The sequence below is a fragment of the Macaca fascicularis genome, chromosome 13 (genome assembly GCF_037993035.2).
Source record: "Macaca fascicularis isolate 582-1 chromosome 13, T2T-MFA8v1.1".
Lineage (NCBI taxonomy): Eukaryota > Metazoa > Chordata > Mammalia > Primates > Cercopithecidae > Macaca > Macaca fascicularis.
In genome coordinates this window covers 19,308,910-19,328,116 of record NC_088387.1, presented here as the reverse complement: position 1 = coordinate 19,328,116, position 19,207 = coordinate 19,308,910, and the positions used below count along the sequence as shown (strand labels likewise).

Below are 19,207 nucleotides of genomic sequence, written 5' to 3'. Positions count from 1 at the left end.
TACTCAAGAGTGGGAAACTTCTCAAGGTATTAGTCAACCCATTCTAAGAACATTCTTTTTAATAGAAAAGATAACGTTAAAAAAATCATTAAAAATATGCCAAGTGCAAGCTTATCATTTTTAAGAGTGCATTTTACTTTCTAAAAATCATTATACCTTTCATCGACGTGCCGTCTGGCAATCCACTTTTATTATTACAATACTGAAGTTGTTGAAATATCACTTTTATCCCTCTCAAGATTGCTAGGCATTTAGATATTTCAAATTTCAGCAGTGTCTGTGATTTTTCCTTCTGGGTTTTAAAAACGGGTTTAGGATGCTTTACCAAGCAGATCACATTACTACAGATCAAACTTCAGCAATGTATATAGTCTACAGTAAAATGTATATTTTTGATTACTTCTATTCACAAAGTAGTAACTGTGAGGTTCTAAATTTTCAAATTAATATTCTAAGTAAGAATCAGATGCAATGGATTTTGTTTCAGTAAGTTTAATGAATGAAAGCCCCCCTTTCTCATTATTAAAGATATATACGAACGAAAATTTGAATTATAACCAAAATTTAAGTATACTACAGTATACTTTGTAAATGTCCCCAAACTTGAGTGGAATCCAGAATGTGCCTCTTAAGGCACAGAGCAAAAAATAAAAAATCAGAATCTCAATTAAACATTCAAGTGATACACACCAACTAGAAAATTGGGCAAGCCTGAATAATCGATGGAGTTTTTCCGTTAGGGTAAAACTATGCTACACTAAGTTTCTGCAAACCCTATTTTGTGTTAACATACTGAACTTGAAACTTGCCATCTCAAATTCCAAGGGGTAAGACTGTATACAACAGATGGCTTTTTGGTGCTGCTTAAAACTTCCCTGAAAACCAAACATGTTTATTTTTTAGAGGTGTTCTCGGCTCTCGGGAAGTAGTCAAATATTAAAACACCCGTTCCTGAAAATTCCTGGCTGGTCCTATCTGGCCGGGAGCACCGACCCCTGGACGGGAAGAGGCAGGACCGCAGCACCGAGCCGGGACGCTGAGAGCCGCCCGGCGCACACGGAGCCCGCCCGGGGGCGGGGGGCTCGCACGTGCCCAGCCGGGGGCGGGGCCGGCGCCGGCGAGCAGCGACCCCGGCTCGGGGAGGCGGGCGCGGCCGGGCCGACCTCCCCCGCGGCCGCGATCCAGCAGTTTACATAAGGGTGCGCGTCATGGAACTGACGGAGCCACACAGAGACGTCTAGGTCATGCAGGAGGCGCCCGGCCCCGGCCCGCTCCCGCCGCCCCAGACCCCTCCTCTCATCCGACAGAAAGACAGACAAGAAGGGTTCCCGACCTGTCGTGCCCTGCATGTTCAGAGTCTGTCATGTTTGGTCAAGAACGGGGCGGGGCTGGAGGGCAGGTCTGCGAGGCCGGCGGCGACGGGGCGCGGGGAAGACCCCTGCGCCGCCTGCGGGAACCTGCTCCCGGCCGCCGCCGACAGGTGACGAAGTGGTAAAAACTCACGGTTACTAGTGAGCGACACAGACACAGACTTTCCAGTCTATTAACAACCACGCCAGAGAGGTGGGGCTCTAACTGCAAACACTGGGCAACGGCCCCGCGCTGCCGGCGCTGCCGCTCTAGTCTCTATTCGCCGCCGGTGGCTGTGGCGTGGGAGCGGGCGGGCGGCGTGCAGCGACGCGGGGATTTGGACAGTGGCCGTAACGGTGATTTCTCCTCACCAACATGGCGGCACCCGAAACAGGCGGCTCGAGAAAATGGCGCCGGCCGCAACACCTTGCCCGGGACTAAAGGGCAAGAGAGATTCCTCCGCGAGCCGCGGCCCTTGCCCAGCCCGCCGGGGCCGAGCGCGTTGACCATTGGAGGAGACTGCCCGTCAATCACCTGCAGGGGCGGGTCTTCGCCCTTCTCCGTGCGGCGGCGGAGGCGGCAGCCTAGTGGCGGGGCCGGGCGGCGAGAGACGTGGCCGGATGGCTCTTCGAGTGTCTGCAGGAGGGGGAGGCGGCCCACGGGACCAACGAGGGCCACCAGCGCCTCAGCTCCCGGCCCAGTGCGGGCCGCGGTTTTTCCTGCCAGAGGCCCGCCGCCTGAGGAGTTCCAGACGCACCAAGCAAACGGCCCCCAAAACCATTAGCCGAGGCGGGCAGGGGTGGGATAACAAAGAACAAGGCGGCTGTAGAGTCCTTGAAATTTTTTGTTAAAACCTTTGTTCTTGCAATAATAGGGAAATGCGGTTTATCCTTCACAGTTGTAGCAGGTTTTTGTAACGTTTAGTGCTCAGAATCGTGTTTTAAGGAAAACAGCTCGCCCATGCAATTTTTTTTAATATTTAGTGCTAAATTTACCCGTTATTACTTGAAATAGGAATAGCTATTGAAATAATTATATAAACGTTACTTTATTTCGTAATGTTAACGTAAAATGTATGCGAGTATTTTAGAAATAACCATTAGGCATGGTTTTTTTTGGGGGGGGGCAGATGGAGTCTCGCTCTGTCACCCAGGCTGGAGTGTGGTGGTGGCGCTCTCCCCTCACTGCCACCTCTGCCTCCTGGGTTCAAGCAGTTTCCCTGCCTGAGCCTCCGTAGTAGCTGGGACTACAGGCACGCGCCACCACGACTGGCTAATTTTTGTATTTTTAGTAGAGATGAGGTTTCCCTATTTTGGCCAGGCTGGTCTCGAACTCCTGACCTCAGGTGATCTGCCTGCCTGGGTGTCCCAAAGTGCTGGGGTTACAGCCGTAAGCCACTGCGCACGGCTATGCATGACTTTTTTTTTTACACTTATGAACGTGACCTTACATTTTTAAATGACAAGTCAGTGTTTTGGCCCATGTAATATATTAAATGTCCTGAAGGAAAGTTCCTTGCTTTATACTACAATAGACTTAATGATTAATCCAAATATCTGACTTAATTTGTCTTTCCTTAATAATGCATTTTGCTAATGCATAAATGGAATGCATTCAGAAACAATTGCAATGAGTGGATTAAATTAGAAATGTAAAGTTTTTGATATTAACATATACATTGAAAATAAAGGCCGGACATGGTGGCTCACGCATGTAATCCCAGCACTTTGGGACACCGAGGCGGGCGGATGACCTGAGGTCGGGAGTTCGAGACCCGCCTGACCAACATGGAGAAACCCCGTCTCCACTAAAAATACAAAATTAGCTGGGCTTGGTGGTGCATGCCTGTAATCCCAGCTAATCGGGAGGTTGAGGCAAGAGAATCGCTTGAACCTGGGAGGAGGAGGTTGCAGTGAGCCGAGGTCCAGTCATTGCGCTCCAGCAACAAGAGTGAAACTCCATCTTAAAAAAAAAAAAAAAAAAAGTCGCGCTTTGTTTTTTTCTTTTTTTTTTTTTTAAGTTGAATACAGCCAGTGACAAGACCTGTACTTACAGCCACATTTTGCCATAATATGTTTCTAGGAAGCTTTCAAAAGATAGATCTGAAGAAACTATATTAGCATTTGGAGTTACATTAAAATCTCAGGACTTCGGTTTTATTGTAACTGTTTTAGTTAATTTAGGCCTTTCTGCAGCTCATTTGGGTAGCCGATTTCTTGAAGTTATCCAAAGGCCCTTGTGGTAAACAGTTGCTGTTCTTTCTTGCACTTCTGTTTTCCCTGTCCCCTGTATCTGGAGGTCTGAGAATTTCTTTAAAACTTTAATTAAGGTGTTTGGTTTGTGATGGTGTGTAGGACAGTGCAGTTCTCTCTGGATGAAAAGCCTCCTTTTCTAATTGTTGGCATGTGCCACTTAAGTTTGATGATAAAATTTGTCATCAGGCCTTGGTCTTTTTCTCTAGGTAACAAAGGGGAGGTGTGTGTGGGTGAGCTTTGAGGGGCAGTGCTCCTTTGAGGCTGTGGGTTTGTAGAATCTAGAAGTGCTTAGACATCTGTGACACCTTGTCTTTAATTGCCTCAGGGAGCAATGTAGGTATCAAAGAGATTACACTAATTTTAAACCTAACGGATTTTACCTAATAATGACATATGGATCATGAGAACCACAGAATTCTTGTTACTTAATGACCTTGTCAAAACCTCAGCAAAAAGAGACCACCAGACTGTAGTGAGGCTTGTAGCAGCATAAGGTCGTGTTCCTAGGATGACTACAGATCTCTCCCCAGGCCTCTCAGTTAAATGTCTCCCAGAGAAAACTCAACACTGCCCACCTGGCCGTAGGCCCTTGACCCCCTTTCTTGGAGCATTTACAAAAAAAGAGCTTACAATTGTGAGTCCTTCCTCTGTCCCCTTGACATGTATGTGTTCTCTCCTACAATTCAGGAGTATCTAAGGACCTGAAAGCCATTCCTTTGAAGTTTAATCATCTGGAAGGTTACTGTCTCCCATTCTTGGTGGGAGGGTAGAATCCTGACTTCAGTGATAATCGCCGGCTAGCTGACACAGCTGGTCTAATCACTTTTATACTGACTGACTTTGAAATTTTTTGCATGCATTCCGGCTCTTTCACCCTCCTTTATTCTCTCTGTAAGCTGCTCAATTACCTCTACATTGAAATGGAACGCTGCTCTTTCCCCTACTGTTAGTAATTACTGAATAAAATTGTTTTTCACCACTTTAATGTCCAGTTTTATTTATCTTTGACAACCTTCCCCACCCCCTACGCACACAAAAATTGTAATGGACATAAAGGTACCAACACTTTATTTTGCTAAATAAATTAAACATATTAAACATCTTATGGTTATTTCATAAAAGACATTTTAACATCAAAAAAGTAGAAAGGATATCATTATTTTTGTTTCTTGGTTTTTTTTGTTGTTTGTTTTTTTTGAGACAGAGTTTCACGTTGTCACCGGCTGGAGTGTAGTGGCACCATCTCAGCTCACTGCAACCTCTGCCTTCTGGGTTCAGGCAATTCTCATGCCTCAGCCTCTGAGTAGTAGCTAGGATTACAGGCACGCACCATCATGCTCGCTAATTTTCGTATTTTTAATAGAGATGGTGGTTTCTGCCATGTTGGCCAAGCTGGTTTCTATCTCCTGACCTTGAGTGATTCATCCGCCTCGGCCTCCCAAAGTGCTGGGATTACAGGCATGAGCCACTGTGCCTGGCCAAGGATATACTTTAAAAAGCCAATTAATCCACCCTGAATTCCTTTACATTTAGTGTAAGAAAAATTCCTTTTATTGCCCGCGTTTTGTCCCAGATGGTAAGAATAAGCCCTGGTATCCCAAGGCTCCCAATATTGGCACAAATTACAGTGCAACAAAGTGACACAGGAGCTGCGGACCACTAGACATTCAGAGACTGGTCAGGCTTGGGACAAAGACATCTCCTAGGTGATCATCCTAGCTGGAGGATTAGGGGGACTTTTCCCCATCCTTCCTGGTAGCTTATACAAACCCTAAATGTGTATGTGGCCCTAGGCAGGGGGAGGGAGCCCCAGTTACAACTATTTTCTGCCTACCTACCAAAATAGGGGCTTAGAGGCAGAATTAATTTGGCAGGAATAATTCCCTGTACAGTACACATTGAGGTTACGAATAAATACTTGCGTTATTCACTGGAAAGTTTTTTAACACACACACATACCCTAAAAATACAAGCATCTGAACAGTAGCCATGTCTTTGAAAAGGTGCTTTTATTTTATTTTAAAATAGAGTCTCACTCTGTCACCCAGGCGGAGTGCAGTGGCATGATCTCGGCTCACTGCAACCTCCACCTCCTGAGCTCAAGTGATTCTCCTGTCTCAGCCTCCTGAGTAGCTGGGCCTACAGGCGTACACCACCACACCCGGCTAATTTTTGTATTTTGTAGAGACGGGGTTTCACCATGTTGGCCAGGCTGGTCTCTAACTCCTGACCTCAGATGATCCACCCGCTTGGGCCTTCCAAAGTGCTGGGATTACAGGTGTGAACCACAGCACCTGGCCTGAAAAAGTATTTTTAAAATGTTGCCTCCAATTCTTTTGTAGCTCATAAGCACGATGATTAGATTTTCAAAAGCACGTGTGAGATGTGCCACCTCAAGCCTTGTTATGACCTCAGCACATCCAGATGTGCTGGAGTGCAGTGGCACAACTATAGTGTTTAGTGGTCTGTGACACCTTGTCTTTAATTGCCTCAGTTAAGGAGGAGTGCATGTATTGCCGATATCACACTAGATAATACAAGAACTAGAACTGCAGCCTTCTACCTCAGCCACCATCATCACCTGCTGTCCATACCCCCCACATATCCCCACCGCCCCAAGTAGCTGGGACCACTGGTACACTCTATCATATCTAGCTTATTTTTTGTAGAGGCGAGGTCTTACTCTGTGCCCAGGCTGGCTAATTTATTTGTATTTTTGTAGAGACAGGGTCTCACTGTGTTATTTAGGACTCATTTCTCTTCATACAATTTTGTAAGTTTTTCCTATGTCTTTATTTTTGTAGAGACAGGGGTTCACTGTGTTGCCCAGGCTGGTCTTGAACTCCCAGCCTCAAGCAATCCTCCAGCCTCAGCCTTCCAAAGTGCTAGCAATACAGGATTGAGCCACCACACATGGCCTTAAGTTTTAATATACAGTTTAGAAGTAATTTAGAATTTATAATTTGCTACAACATTTAGAGTTATCAAGTTCCGTAAAGAAAACGAGATTTTTATCAGCATTGCCTTGAATCGATAGACCAATTTTGAAAGAACTGACAATTGCTTAGTTATGTCTTACATTTTATGAATATGTAATATCTCTCCATTTATTTAGGACTCCTATCTCTTAATACAATGTTGAAATTTTTCCTATGTGTCTTTCATTTATATAAATATCTTGCATCTTTTATAGATTTATTCTTAAGTATTTTGTATTTGTATTTGTTTTCTGTTGCTGCATAACAAGTTACCACACACCTAGTGTTTTATTTCTTCCTTTCCAATCCTTAGACTCCAGTTTCTTTTTCTGCCCTGGCTAGGATCTCCAGCACTAGGACATTCAATCCTGTGTTAAATAGAAGTGGTTTTATTGGATATCCTTGTCTTGTTTCCCCAGATGACTATAAAGTTTTCCCATTTAGGGTGATATCTGGAGATTTTATATACAGTTGTCCCTCAGCATACATGGGGGATTGGTACAAAGACCCCTGCATGTACCAAAATCCATGCATATTATATGAAACTCTATTGGCAACTCTACTATATGAAAAGTGGGTCCTTTATATACGCTGCTTTCTGCACCCCTATGCTACTCCCAAGTCTGGTTGAAACAAATTCTCATATAAGTGAATCCTTGGTTTTTTCCCCTAAGAATTCACCTTTTACTATAGGTCATAATTTTTCACTCTTATTTTTATTGTTTCTTTCATCAATTTCACTCAATCATATTATATCTTTATTCCTGCTTTCTTTTTGGTTATTTTATTTTTAACTTCTTCATTCATTAATTTTGATGCATCTTTTCTATTATAAGTATTTATGGCTATAAATTTATCTTGAAGAACTCCTTTAGCTGAATCCTATAAGTTTTAACATGTGGTATTTTTTTTTTCGTTCAGTTATTTTACAATTTTTATTATAATTTATTCTTTAACCTATGAGTTACTTAGAAGTGTTCTAGCTTCACATTAGAAGTACTTCTAGCTTCACTGCCATGAGGTCATAAGTTTTGGTCTGTATAATACCCATTCTTTACAATTTTGAGGTTTTGTGTATAAGATTCATTTTTGTAAATGTTCCATTTGGGCTTTAAAAATGTAAATTCTCTCATTGTTAAATGCAGAACTCTATATATGTCCAGTAGGTCAAGATTATTCATTGTAAAGTTCTTATTTTCTATATCCTTGCAGATTTTTCTTCGTCTGTTTGATAAAACAATCAAGTAAAGTAATTTAAATCCCTCACAATGATGTATTTCTCCACTTCTTTTACAGTTATATCACATAGTCTTCATTTATTACAAGGACATTGTACATAAGTGTCTAAAGTTGTTTTCCCTTCCTAGTAAGTTATTTAGTAACTTTCTCCTTTTCTAATGATGCTGTTTTCCTAAAGTCTTTTAAATCTTTTTTTAATATTCATATAGCTATAAAATCTTTCTTAGTTTCTGTCTAATGAGCCTTTTTTTTTTTTCCATTGTCCTTTCAGCATTTCACAAGCTCAAGGCTCTGTACTACCCTGATTTTTGTCTGGAGGACACCAATATAAAATGTGGGTCACTGTCTGTCCAAGGCAGTGGTGAGGGAAACTAGGGTACAATTGGAACTGTTTCTTTTCTAATTTCTCCTCTCATAACCTTCCCAAGCTGCTTCCTGCCCCAGGCCCAAGACACCAACTGTTATGGTTTCAGTGTGACCCCCAAAATTCATGTGTTGGGAACTTAATCCTCAATGCAACAGTATTGAAAGGCGGGCCAAATGGGAGGTGCAGAGGTCATGAGGGGTTTGCCCTCATGAATGGATTCATGCTGCCAAAAAAAAGGGCTTGCAGGAGTTGTTTCTCTCTCTTCTGCAGTTGCACCATGTGAGGACATGGTGCTCTTCCCTTTCTTGCCCTTCCGTCTTCCACCAGTGGGGACACAACAAGAAGGCCCTCACCAGGCCACATGGCAGTGCCTTGATCTTGGACTTCCCAGCCTCCAGAACTGTTGTTCAGAATTGTTGTTTCTAAGTCAGCTAGTCTCAGGTATTTTGTTATAGCAGCACAAAACATACTAAGACACCAACCCATAGACATCAGTTTAAAACAGCACCTAGTCCCACAAACTCCACCATCACTATTGCATCTCCAGACATTTTGCACAAATTTCTCTGTTACTTGTTACTTTGTTAACATTTTATCATATTTATTACACTATTAGCTATCTATTCTTTCCTTTATCCATCCATCAGCCGATTGTATCCTTAGACACAGTTCAAAGTAAGTTGCAGACTTCACTGGTTTTAGCCTGTTTGGGCCACCATAACAAATTTTCATAGACTGGTGGTTTATAAACAACAGAAATTTATTTCTCACAGTTCTTGAGGCTAGAAAGTACAAGATCGAGGTGCCAGAAGATTTGGTCTGCTTCCTGATTCACAGATGGCTGTCTTCTCACTGCGTCTTTACATGGTGGAATCGGCAAGGGAACCCTCTGGGTTCTCTTTTATGGGGCACTAATCTCATTCAAGAGGGCTCCAACCTCATGACCTAATCACCACCCAGAGGCCTCATCTTCAAATACCATCACATTGGGGATTACGTTTCAACGTATGGAATTTCAAATTTTCAACATAAATTTGGGGAGAACACAAACATTCCATTTATAGCACCTTCTGAACACTTCAGCATACAAATCATTAATTAGAATGTAATATTTTTTACACTACCATTTTAAGGTAAATTTTACATACAATGAGGTACAGAATCTTGAGAAAACAATTTGATGAGTTCTGAAAAATGCAGGAAATACATACACCTGCGTCACCCAAATCTTTATGAAAACATAAAACATGACTATACCCTAGAAATTTCCCTCTGCTCCTGCCCATTCAATCCTCATCTGCATCCAGAGGCAACCATTCCTCTGACTTTTTTCACTATAAATTAGTTTTGCCTGATTTAAAACATGGTTATGATTTATAAATAGAATAAATGCTGTTTTGTATAAGGCTTTTTTCACTCAGAAAAATGACTTTCTTCATTTATTTTTTATGCTAAAAATTGTCTTTTTTTCAGTTTTTGTATCTCTTGCTTTTTCAAAATCTTAGAGGGAAAACATTCAGTCATATGAAGTATGCTATTAGCCATAGTTTTTGACATGCCCTTATCAGATGGAGGAAATCTATTTTTTTGTTTTGGAGGGGTTTTTTTGTTATTTATTATTGATTTCTTTTTTAATTCCACCATAGTTAGACAACATACTTATATTATTTCAATTCTATTACATTTGTTGAGGTTTATCTATTAAGGAAATCTTTCTGTTAAGGAAACCTATCTATTCCTAATTTGCTGAATTGATGTTGGATATTGTCAAATAATTTTCTGCATCAGTTGATGAGATCATATAGATTTTCTTGTTTTGACTCCTAACATGTTGGATTGCACTGATGGATTTTCAAGTAGCAAACCACCTTATATTTCTGATATGAACTCCACTTAGTTGTTGCATATTATTCTTTTTATATTGTTGGATTTGATTTTAAACAGTTAAGGATTTAAAAATCTATGTTCAAGAGGGATATTGGTCTGCAGTTTTCTTTCTTTGTTTTTGACTGTTTTGGAATTGGGTTAATGCATGCCTAATAAAATAATTTGGGAAGTGTTCCTTTCTTTTCTGTTGTCTGCATGACAGCATATAAAACTGGTATTTCTTCCTTAAATGTTTGGTAGAATTCTCCAGAAAAACCATCTGGGGCTTGAGATTTCTTATTTTCGAAGGTTTTAAGCTATGAATTTAATTTCTTCAATAGTTATTGTTCTGTTAGATTGTATACTTTACCTTAGATGAGTTTACATGGTTTGTAGTTTGTGAGGATTTGGCCTTTTAATCTAAGAGTGTTTCATAAAATTGACTTACGGTTTTTGTTTCTGTTTTTTTTTATCAGTACAGTCTGTACTGAAATATCCTCTTTCATATCTGATTGGTAATTTGTATCTTTTCTCCTTTTTCTTTTTCAGTTTTGCTAGTGATTTATCAATTATCTGTTCAAATCATTAGATTTTGGTTTAACTATCGTTTTTCTGCTCTTACCTTTCATTGATTTCTGCCTTTATCTTTAATGTATCATTCTTTCTGCTTGTTTTTTCTAATTTCTGAAGGTAGAAGTTTATTTATTTGAGATCTTTAAGTATTCAGAGCTCTAAAATTCCTATAAACACTGCTTTAGCAGTATCTCACAAATTTTGCTATGTTGCATTTTCACATTCATTCAGCTCAAAATATTTTTTCTTTCTTTCTTTCTTTCTTTCTCGCTATCTTGCTTTCTTTCCTTTTTTTTTTTTTTTTTTTTTTTTTGAGACGGGGTCTTGTTCTTTCTCCCAGTCTGGAGTACAGTGGCGCAATCTCGGCTCACTGCAACTTCCTCCTCCCTGGTTCAAGCGATTCTCCTGCCTCAGCCTCCCGAGTACCTGGGATTACAGGCACGTGCCACCACATCCAGCTAATTTTTGGTAAAGACAGGGTTTCACCATATTGGCCAGGCTGGTCTCAAACTCCTGACCTCAAGTGATCCACCCGCCTTAGCCTCCCAAAGTGCTGGGATTACAGGTGTGAGCCACCACACCTGGCCTCAGTTCAAGGTATTTTCTAATTCACTTCGTGATTTCTCCTTTGACCTATGGAATTTTTAGAGGTATGTTGTTTAATTTCTAAGTATTTGGAGGTGGTTGTTGTTGTTGTTATTTATTATTGATTTCTTATTCAATTCCATTATGGTTAGCGAATATACTCTGTATTATTTCAATACTATTACATTTGTTAAAGTTTATTTTATAACCCAGTTTATGATTTATCTTGGTGAATTTTCCATGTGCTTTGGATATTGTGCACACCTATTTAGGACCATTATGACTTTATGGTGAATTTACCTTTTTGTAGTTACATAACATCTATATTTATCTCTGCTAATTTTTTACTCTAAGGTCCACTTTGATACAGTCACTTTGGCTTTCTTTGGTTTAGTGTTTCTTAGTATGTACTTTGCCAACCTTTATTTTTAACTTACCCATATCATGTTTAAAGTGAGTTTCTTGCCAGGGGTGGTGGTTCACACCTGTAATCCTAGCACTTTGGGAGGTTGAGGTGGGAGGATCACTTGAGCTCAGGAGTTCGAGACCAGCCTGGTTAATATGGTGAAACCTCATCTCTACTAAAAATACAAAACTTAGGCGGGCATGGCGGAGTGCGCCTGAAATCCCAGCTACTCAGGAGGCTGAAACAGGAGAATCCCTTGAACTTGAGAGGTAGAGGTTGCAGTGAGCTGAAATTGTGCCACTGCACTCCAGCCTGGGTGACAAGAGCGAAACTCCATCTCAAAAACTAAATAAATAAAATAAAATAAAATAAAGTAAAATAAAATGAGTTTCTTGTGGAGAACACATAGCTAGATCATATTTATCCATTCTGACAACCCCTTTGTTTTATTTGGTAAATTTATCCCACTTGCATTCAATGTACCTATTAATATGTTTGATTTTAAGTCTATCTTTAACATTTTTTCTATTCATTCTCTTGGTGCTCTTCTATTTTTTTTCTTTTCTGCTTTAACATTTTGGGATATTCCATATTTGATTTATTTATTGTGTCTTTGAATATTCATTGAGTTTTTAATTTTAGTTTTTATATTTTTCAGTTCTCAAAATTCCATTTGGTTCTTCTTTATGTCTTCTCTTTTTTTACTGAGATGCTCTACTTTTTCCATTTGTTTCAAGGGCATTTAGTGTAGTATTTTTATAAAGAGCTGTTTCAAAGTCTGTCAGATAATTCCAACATATAAGTCATCACAGCTTTGGCATTTGTTGATTGTCTTTTCCCAGGCAATTTGAGATTTTCCTGGTTCTTCATATGCCAAATAAGTCTGAATTGTATCCTGGAGATTAGGAATAATAATATGCTATAAAGCCTCTGGATCTTGGTTAAATCTTATGCAGAATGTTTATGTTTTTGTTTTTATAGGTAATAGACCTGGTTAGGTTCAGGCCTCGATTTCTACCCACTGCGATTCCAGTGCCTGTTCAACTGAATGCCTCTGCAATGCTATTTGAATCTTAGATCTGTACTACCAGGGACCAGTCAGGACATGGATGAATTATGTCTATTCAACTCTCAAAAGTCTTTGGCATGCCAACTATGATCACATCCATGCGTGCACAACTCAGTGGTAAGCCCAGGGGTTCAGAAATTGATGATGTCACTTTTCTAGGCCCCTTCTTCATTATGGTCTCCTAGAAATTTTTCAGGTCCCTGGAGCTTTAGTTTTTGGTTGTCCAACCAGAAAGCTTGAGCTTCAGTTAGCCCCCACTTCTGCACACGTTTGCAATTGTACCTATGTCTGGGCTTGGTGGCAGGAGGACCACAGAAAAAAGAAAATTAAAAACTTAACACTAGTCTCTACTAAAAAATACAAAAAAACTAGCCGGGCGAGGTGGCGGGCGCCTGTAGTCCCAGCTACTCGGGAGGCTGAGGCAGGAGAATGGCGTAAACCCGGGAGGCGGAGCTTGCAGTGAGCGGAGATCCGGCTACTGCACTCCAGCCCAGGCGACAGAGCGAGACTCCGTCTCAAAAAAAAAAAAAAACAAAAAAAACCCTTAACACTATTTCAGTGGTACTTTGAATTCTCATCTTCATCACCAATACACCTCCTTTAATTATTTTCTAGAGTCTTCAAACAATTCCATGCATCCTAGCTAGGTAAACCTGTATTCAGGGGATATAGTGTGCCTTTACTATGTTACCGAGAACCAGAAATCCCAATATATATAAATTTTAACCACCAAATACCTTAGTAATATTGTTCTATTCACTAAATATTTACTTAGAATGATCAGTTTCTTCATTCTCCATTTTTTTTCTTACAACTCAAACCTTTCACCTAAGATTTGCTGCTATCAAATTCATTCTTTCTAATTTCTAAATTTATTCAGAATTCTCCTAATTTGCTCATAGTGACCTCTCTGTTTTTGTTTTCCTAAATATATCTTATAGATCACCTCCATTTTTGAATAATATAGTTTCAAGGTATAGAATTAATTCTAGTTTGGAAGTTTTATTTTCTTTCAATTTATTGAAGATACAATTTTATTGTCTTCTGGATTCCCTTGTTGCTGTTATAAAGACAACTGGCAGTCTAATTGTCGTTATTCTGAAGGTAAACTTTTAAAACGTTTCTGTGGCTATTTTACATATTTTCTCTGCTTTTCTGTAGTTTCAGTATGGTGTGTCTTAGTCTGGATTTCTTTTAATTATCCTGCCTAGTATTTGTTTAATGTATTGATCTGTAAATTGGTGAGTTTCAACAATTTGGAAAAGTCTCAGCCTTTTCTTTTCTTTCTTTTCTTTCTTTTTTTTTTTTTTTTTTGAGACAGAGTCTTGCTCTGTCACCCAGGCTGCAGTGCAGTGGCACAATCTTGGCTCACTGCAACCTCCACCTCCTAGGTTCAAGTGATTCTCCTGCCTCAGCCTCCTGAGTAGCTAGGATTACAGGTGTGAGCCCCCACGCCTGGCTATTTTGTATTTTTAGTAGAGACAGTATTTCACCATGTTGGTCTTGAACTCCTGACCTCAAGAGATCCACCCGTGTCGGTCTCCCAAAGTGCTGGGAATACAGGCGTGAACCACCACACCCGGCCAGTCTTTTCTTTTCAAATATGTCCTTCTCCTCATTCTTTTTTTCTTCTCTTCTTATAATTATTATTAGTTATATGTTAGACATTTAAATATATTATTTATGTTTTTATAATAATCTCTTCTGTAACTTCCCTTTTTTGGGTGGCAGTCTCTCTATGATGTACTCTGGATAATTTCTTCTGACTTATCTTCCAGTTCACAATTTTCTTTTAAACCCTGTCTACTCTATTGATGCCATCTTATTACTCAAAGTCTAATCGGATAATCAGAATCACTAGAATATAGATAGATAGATAGATGACAGATGATAGCTAGCTAGATTTACAGGGATTTGACCTTATGCAATTGTGGGAGCTGTTTAAAACAGTCTGTAAAGATCTTGTCTGATATTGGAGCTTCAGAGCTACAAGGTGGGGCCAGGCACAGTGGCTTATGCCTGTAATCCCAGTACTTTGGGAGGATGAGGTAGGAGGATTGCTGAGACCAGGAGTTTGAAACCAGGCTGGGCAACACAGTGACACCCCAAGGGAATGCAGTGAGCTATAATTTTGCCACTGATGGAGCAAGACCTTGTCTAAAAAACTTTTAAAATCTGCAAGGCACATATTCAGGAAGGGAATTTGGATGTAAAGTGGGGAGAATGAGGACAAACTAGAATCCCTGAGCATAAACCAGAACCTGTATTAGTGTCTTAGTCTGCTCTACTTTAATGATGTAGGTGTTGTGCAGGAGAATCTTGAGCCCTTTATCATGGAACTAAAGACATGCTTGGCCCAGAATTTAGAAAATCTGAAGGAGGATCTGGGGTGAGTTATATCAGGTCTTGTTGCTGTCCCATATCAACAAGGTAAATCAGTAAACAACAATGTGCATGAGTTGCAATAGCATCTTCTGCCCCTTCACTGACCTCCCGAATGTAAAAAGCAATATGGCTGCTGTTTTACTTCCACCTCCCAAATTTTATGCAAAATCTATCTTGTGGTTCACCCTAACTAGAAAAATGCAGGATAAGAATCCTGGAAAACATGGGTTAGCCTAGCTAAGATGACATGTTACAAGATCACCAAGTATACACTAAGATGACATGTTACAAAATCACCAAGTATACACTTTTTTTTTGAGACAAAGTCTTGTGCTGTCACCAGGCTGGAGTGCAGTGGAGTGATCTCGGCTTACTGCAACCTCTGCCTCCTGGGTTCAAGCGATTCCCCTGCCTCAGCTTCCTAAGTAACTAGGACTACAGGAGCCTGCCACCATGCCTGGCTAATTTTTTGTATTTCAGCGGAGAGGGGGTTTCACCATGTTGGCCAGGATAGTCTCGATCTCCTGACCTCGTGATCTGCCCACTTCAGCCTCCCAAAGTGCTGGGATTACAGGCGTGAGCCACTGTGCCTGGTTCAAGTATACACTTTTTAACTAGGTACCTATAAATGTCTCTTTAACCCGTATTTAGTTTTCAGATAAAAGCAAGAGCAAAGTCATGCCTCAGCCTAACATGATGCAACAATCCCCCATTCAACCAAAAACATGCTACCTATTTTCCCAAGAAAGGACAAAACATACCTTTTTCACTTTTGGGTGATGTTCATTCTTCTTTGAATTCTTCTTTTAGCTCAGTCACATGCCTCCTTTTATATCCTATAACTTAAATGAGATATAAAGTTAACTACTATTAACATATTTTGTGTCCGATGGTAGGGGAATAGTAGAAGGGAAAATTTTAAATATATATGTGTGTGTGTGTGTGTCTATGTGTGTGTATTTCTACACCCATATTTCCACAAATTTATATCAAATTAAGAATGATATATTCATAAATATTGCAATCATTTTTGCTACTGGTCATGTAGTTGGGAAGCAGCATCATTCGTTTGGGGTAATTCCTGAGGTTCATTGTCTCATGCCAAGGAAATCAAGGATGCAGACACACAAGGACTGAGTTTAAGAGCAGAAGTTTAATAGGTGAAAGAAAGAGAAAAGCTGCCTTGTGCAGAGGAAGGGGTCCCCAAAATTTCCAGGTTCAGAGAGAGATGTGGTTTTATAGATGAGCTTGAGGAGGTGGTATCTGATTTACACAGGGTGCAAAGGATTGGTTGGACCAGGTGTGCCATTTATATGGTGCTTGAAGAAGCTAGCAAACTCACCCTAACCTTTGATTATGCAGATGGGTTTGCTGCGTGACTGGCGCCATGTTGTCTGTTCCCTGACTATACATGTGGTGACAAAGAAAAGGAAAGATGCAGCCTCCATGTTGAATATGCCTGGCTCCTAGGTGGCCCTTTTCTATTGGCACAGCTGCCGGCATTTACCTCTGCAAGGTTCTAGCTTGCTTTTCTATGTCTGCTGCTTGATTTTTCAGGCTGCTCTTTGTTAGAAAAGAAATGATTTTGGAGCTGCTTTTTTATTAAAAGGGAAAACTTACTGAGGACTCTCTTACCCTCACTAACAGCCTAAACAATTTCTTTTAAGCTCCTGTATCAGTTGCAGCTGATATTTGTACAACCACCTTCTGCTCCTACCCTTTGCCATGTTCTCTTTGCTCTCCCAAGCTGGTCTTGACTCCTTGCTGGGTGTGAGGCAGGAGAATAGGGTCTAGAGGCAGGGAACTTAAGGCCAATTCATGCTGAATCAAGGAAAAACACCAAGGTCTGGGGGCAGGGAATCTGAGGCCAATTCACGCTGACTTCTCAAAGCTGGATCAAAAGGAAAACACCTGGGTCTGGGGGAAACGGACCCTAAGACCAATTACTGTAAATATCCTAAAGCTGAACCAAAAGGAACCCCGCCCCGCCCCCGCATCTCCTCACACCAGAGTAGCAAAGGATCAAAGGCTACTCTCCCTACAACTCTCTCCCCTCTACCACATCTCAGATGGAAAAGGAAAGTGCCCTGGATTGGCCGAGGGCCTAGTAGGGACCATCGCTTCATCTGCATGGGGTGCCAATACACCTCAGCCTTTAATTAGCCAGAGACCAAATCCTTCATCTATAGGCACCTCAAAAGGAGTACTTAAAACCCAGAAAACTTCGCAACTGGGCCCTTGAGCTGCTTGCTCTGGCCCATTCCCACCCTGTGGAGTGCTTTCTCGCTTTCATGCATTCCTGCTTTTGCTGCTTCGTTCGTGTGTTTCATTCCTTTGTCACTTCGTTTGTGAGTTTTGTCTAATTCTTTGTTGAAAATACCAAGGACCACGACAACTTACACTCAAGTACCCGCCTTCCGATAACAGGTGGTTTGCCTGAAGGGTTTGGGGCACTTTCAGCGCTGCCTGTGGTGGTGGTGTTTTCTATTAACTTCAATCATGGAACGTAGGATTACTGAGTCCCCTGCCCGGGAAATCACCTGCATTCTAGACATCCTCTTCCTTAACTTCACTGTGTAGTCAGGATAACTTGTTAGTTAGGATTAATCACCCCTGCCAATACAATAAGCCCCTTCTTTACCTGTTAATTCCCTGGCATGAGGAACCCGAGGTGGTCAAACGGCAGTCTCAACCTCAAGTTTAATGGACTCATTGTCATGCTCCTCGAGGCAAACATTCCTACTTTCGGGATTAACTCTACACCGGTGGTTCTCAAGTGAGGAAGATTTTGCTCCCCCAAGAGGACACTTGGTAATGTCTGGAGACATTTTGGGTTGCCACAACTGGGGAACAGCCGCTACTGACATCTAGCGGTAGAGGCCAGGGATGCCGCCAAGCTTCCTACAGTGCGCAAGACTGTTCCCAAACATCCAGGCCGAAATGACAATAATGTTGAGGTTGAAAAAGTCTCCTCTAAACCAGCAGAGCCCAAAGTTGTGGAGATAGGAAGCAAACATTATTCTAGGGCATCACTAGGAATAATACAGAGAGGATCTACTCCCACTTGCAAGCTTTGATTCCCAGACCCCATGTCTCCTGGCTATGGGAGAAACAGCACCACGTATTGGTGATTGCTGATTTATAGCACAAACTCATGAGGTATTATACCTAGCTCATACTGGAACTGAGTTATCACAGGCCATTTCACCATTTTAACATGTCAGCTGCTTTATTTTATTTTGGTAAAAGAAATATAAAATTTGCCATTTCAACCCTTTTTTTTTTTTTTTTTTTTGAGAGGGACTCTCACGCTGTCTCACTCTGTCGCCCAGGCTGGAGTGCAATGGCGCCATCTCGGTTCACTACCACCTACTCACCTCCACCTCTCAGGTTTAAGCGATTTTCCTGCCTCAGCCTCCCCAGTAGCTGGGATTACAGGCGCCTGCCACCCTGCCTGGCTAATTTTTGGATTGTTAGTAGAGACGGGGTTTCATCATGTTGGTCAGGCTGGTCTCGAACTCCTGACCTCAGATAATCCACCCACCTTGGCCTCCCAAAGTGCTGGGATTACAGGAGTGAGCAACTAGCCATTTTTAAGTGTATAATTCAATGACATTAGTTACATTCACATTGTTGTGCAACCATCACCATTATGTATTTCCAAACTTTCCCATCACCTCAAACAGAAATTCTGTCACTTTTAAGCAACAATTCCCCGTTTCACCCCCTCTCAGTCCCTGGTAACCTCTAATCTACTGTCTGTCGCTATACAATTCTCTATTCTACATATTTCGTATAAGTGGAATCATACAATATTTGTCCTTTTGTGCCTGACTTATTTAACTTAGCATACCATTTTCAAAGTTCAGCCAGGATACAAAATTCAGTTCTGACAGCATGTATCAGAGCCTCATTCCTTTTTATGGGTAAATAATATCCTATGTGTGTATCACGTTTTATTTATCCATTAATCAGTGGATGCACGCTTGGTTTGTTTCTACCTTTTGTCTATTGTGAATAATGCTGCAATTAACATGAATGTACAAATATATGTTTCAGTCCCTGTTTTCAATTCTTTTGGGTATATACCTAGGAGTGGAATTGCTGGGTCATATGATAATTTTATGTTTAGGC

At 41.0% G+C, this 19,207-nt stretch overlaps 1 protein-coding gene and 1 pseudogene across 2 annotated transcripts in view; one reads left to right on the top strand and one right to left on the bottom strand.

The window, feature by feature from the left end:
- The window catches only part of ZC3H6 (zinc finger CCCH-type containing 6), a 58,200-nt gene extending 56,411 nt beyond the window's left edge, over positions 1 to 1,789 (bottom strand). For both annotated transcript variants that reach the window (XM_005575268.5, XM_074011264.1), the window contains exon 1: positions 1,334 to 1,789. In XM_005575268.5, coding sequence (XP_005575325.2) covers positions 1,334 to 1,365 — 32 coding nt within the window. In that variant the 5' untranslated portion in view covers positions 1,366 to 1,789. The remainder of the gene's footprint in view (positions 1 to 1,333) is intronic.
- Positions 1,790 to 5,935: 4,146 nt separating this feature from the next.
- On the top strand, positions 5,936 to 6,032 carry LOC123568538 (small nucleolar RNA U13; annotated as a pseudogene).
- Positions 6,033 to 19,207: the final 13,175 nt, after the last annotated feature.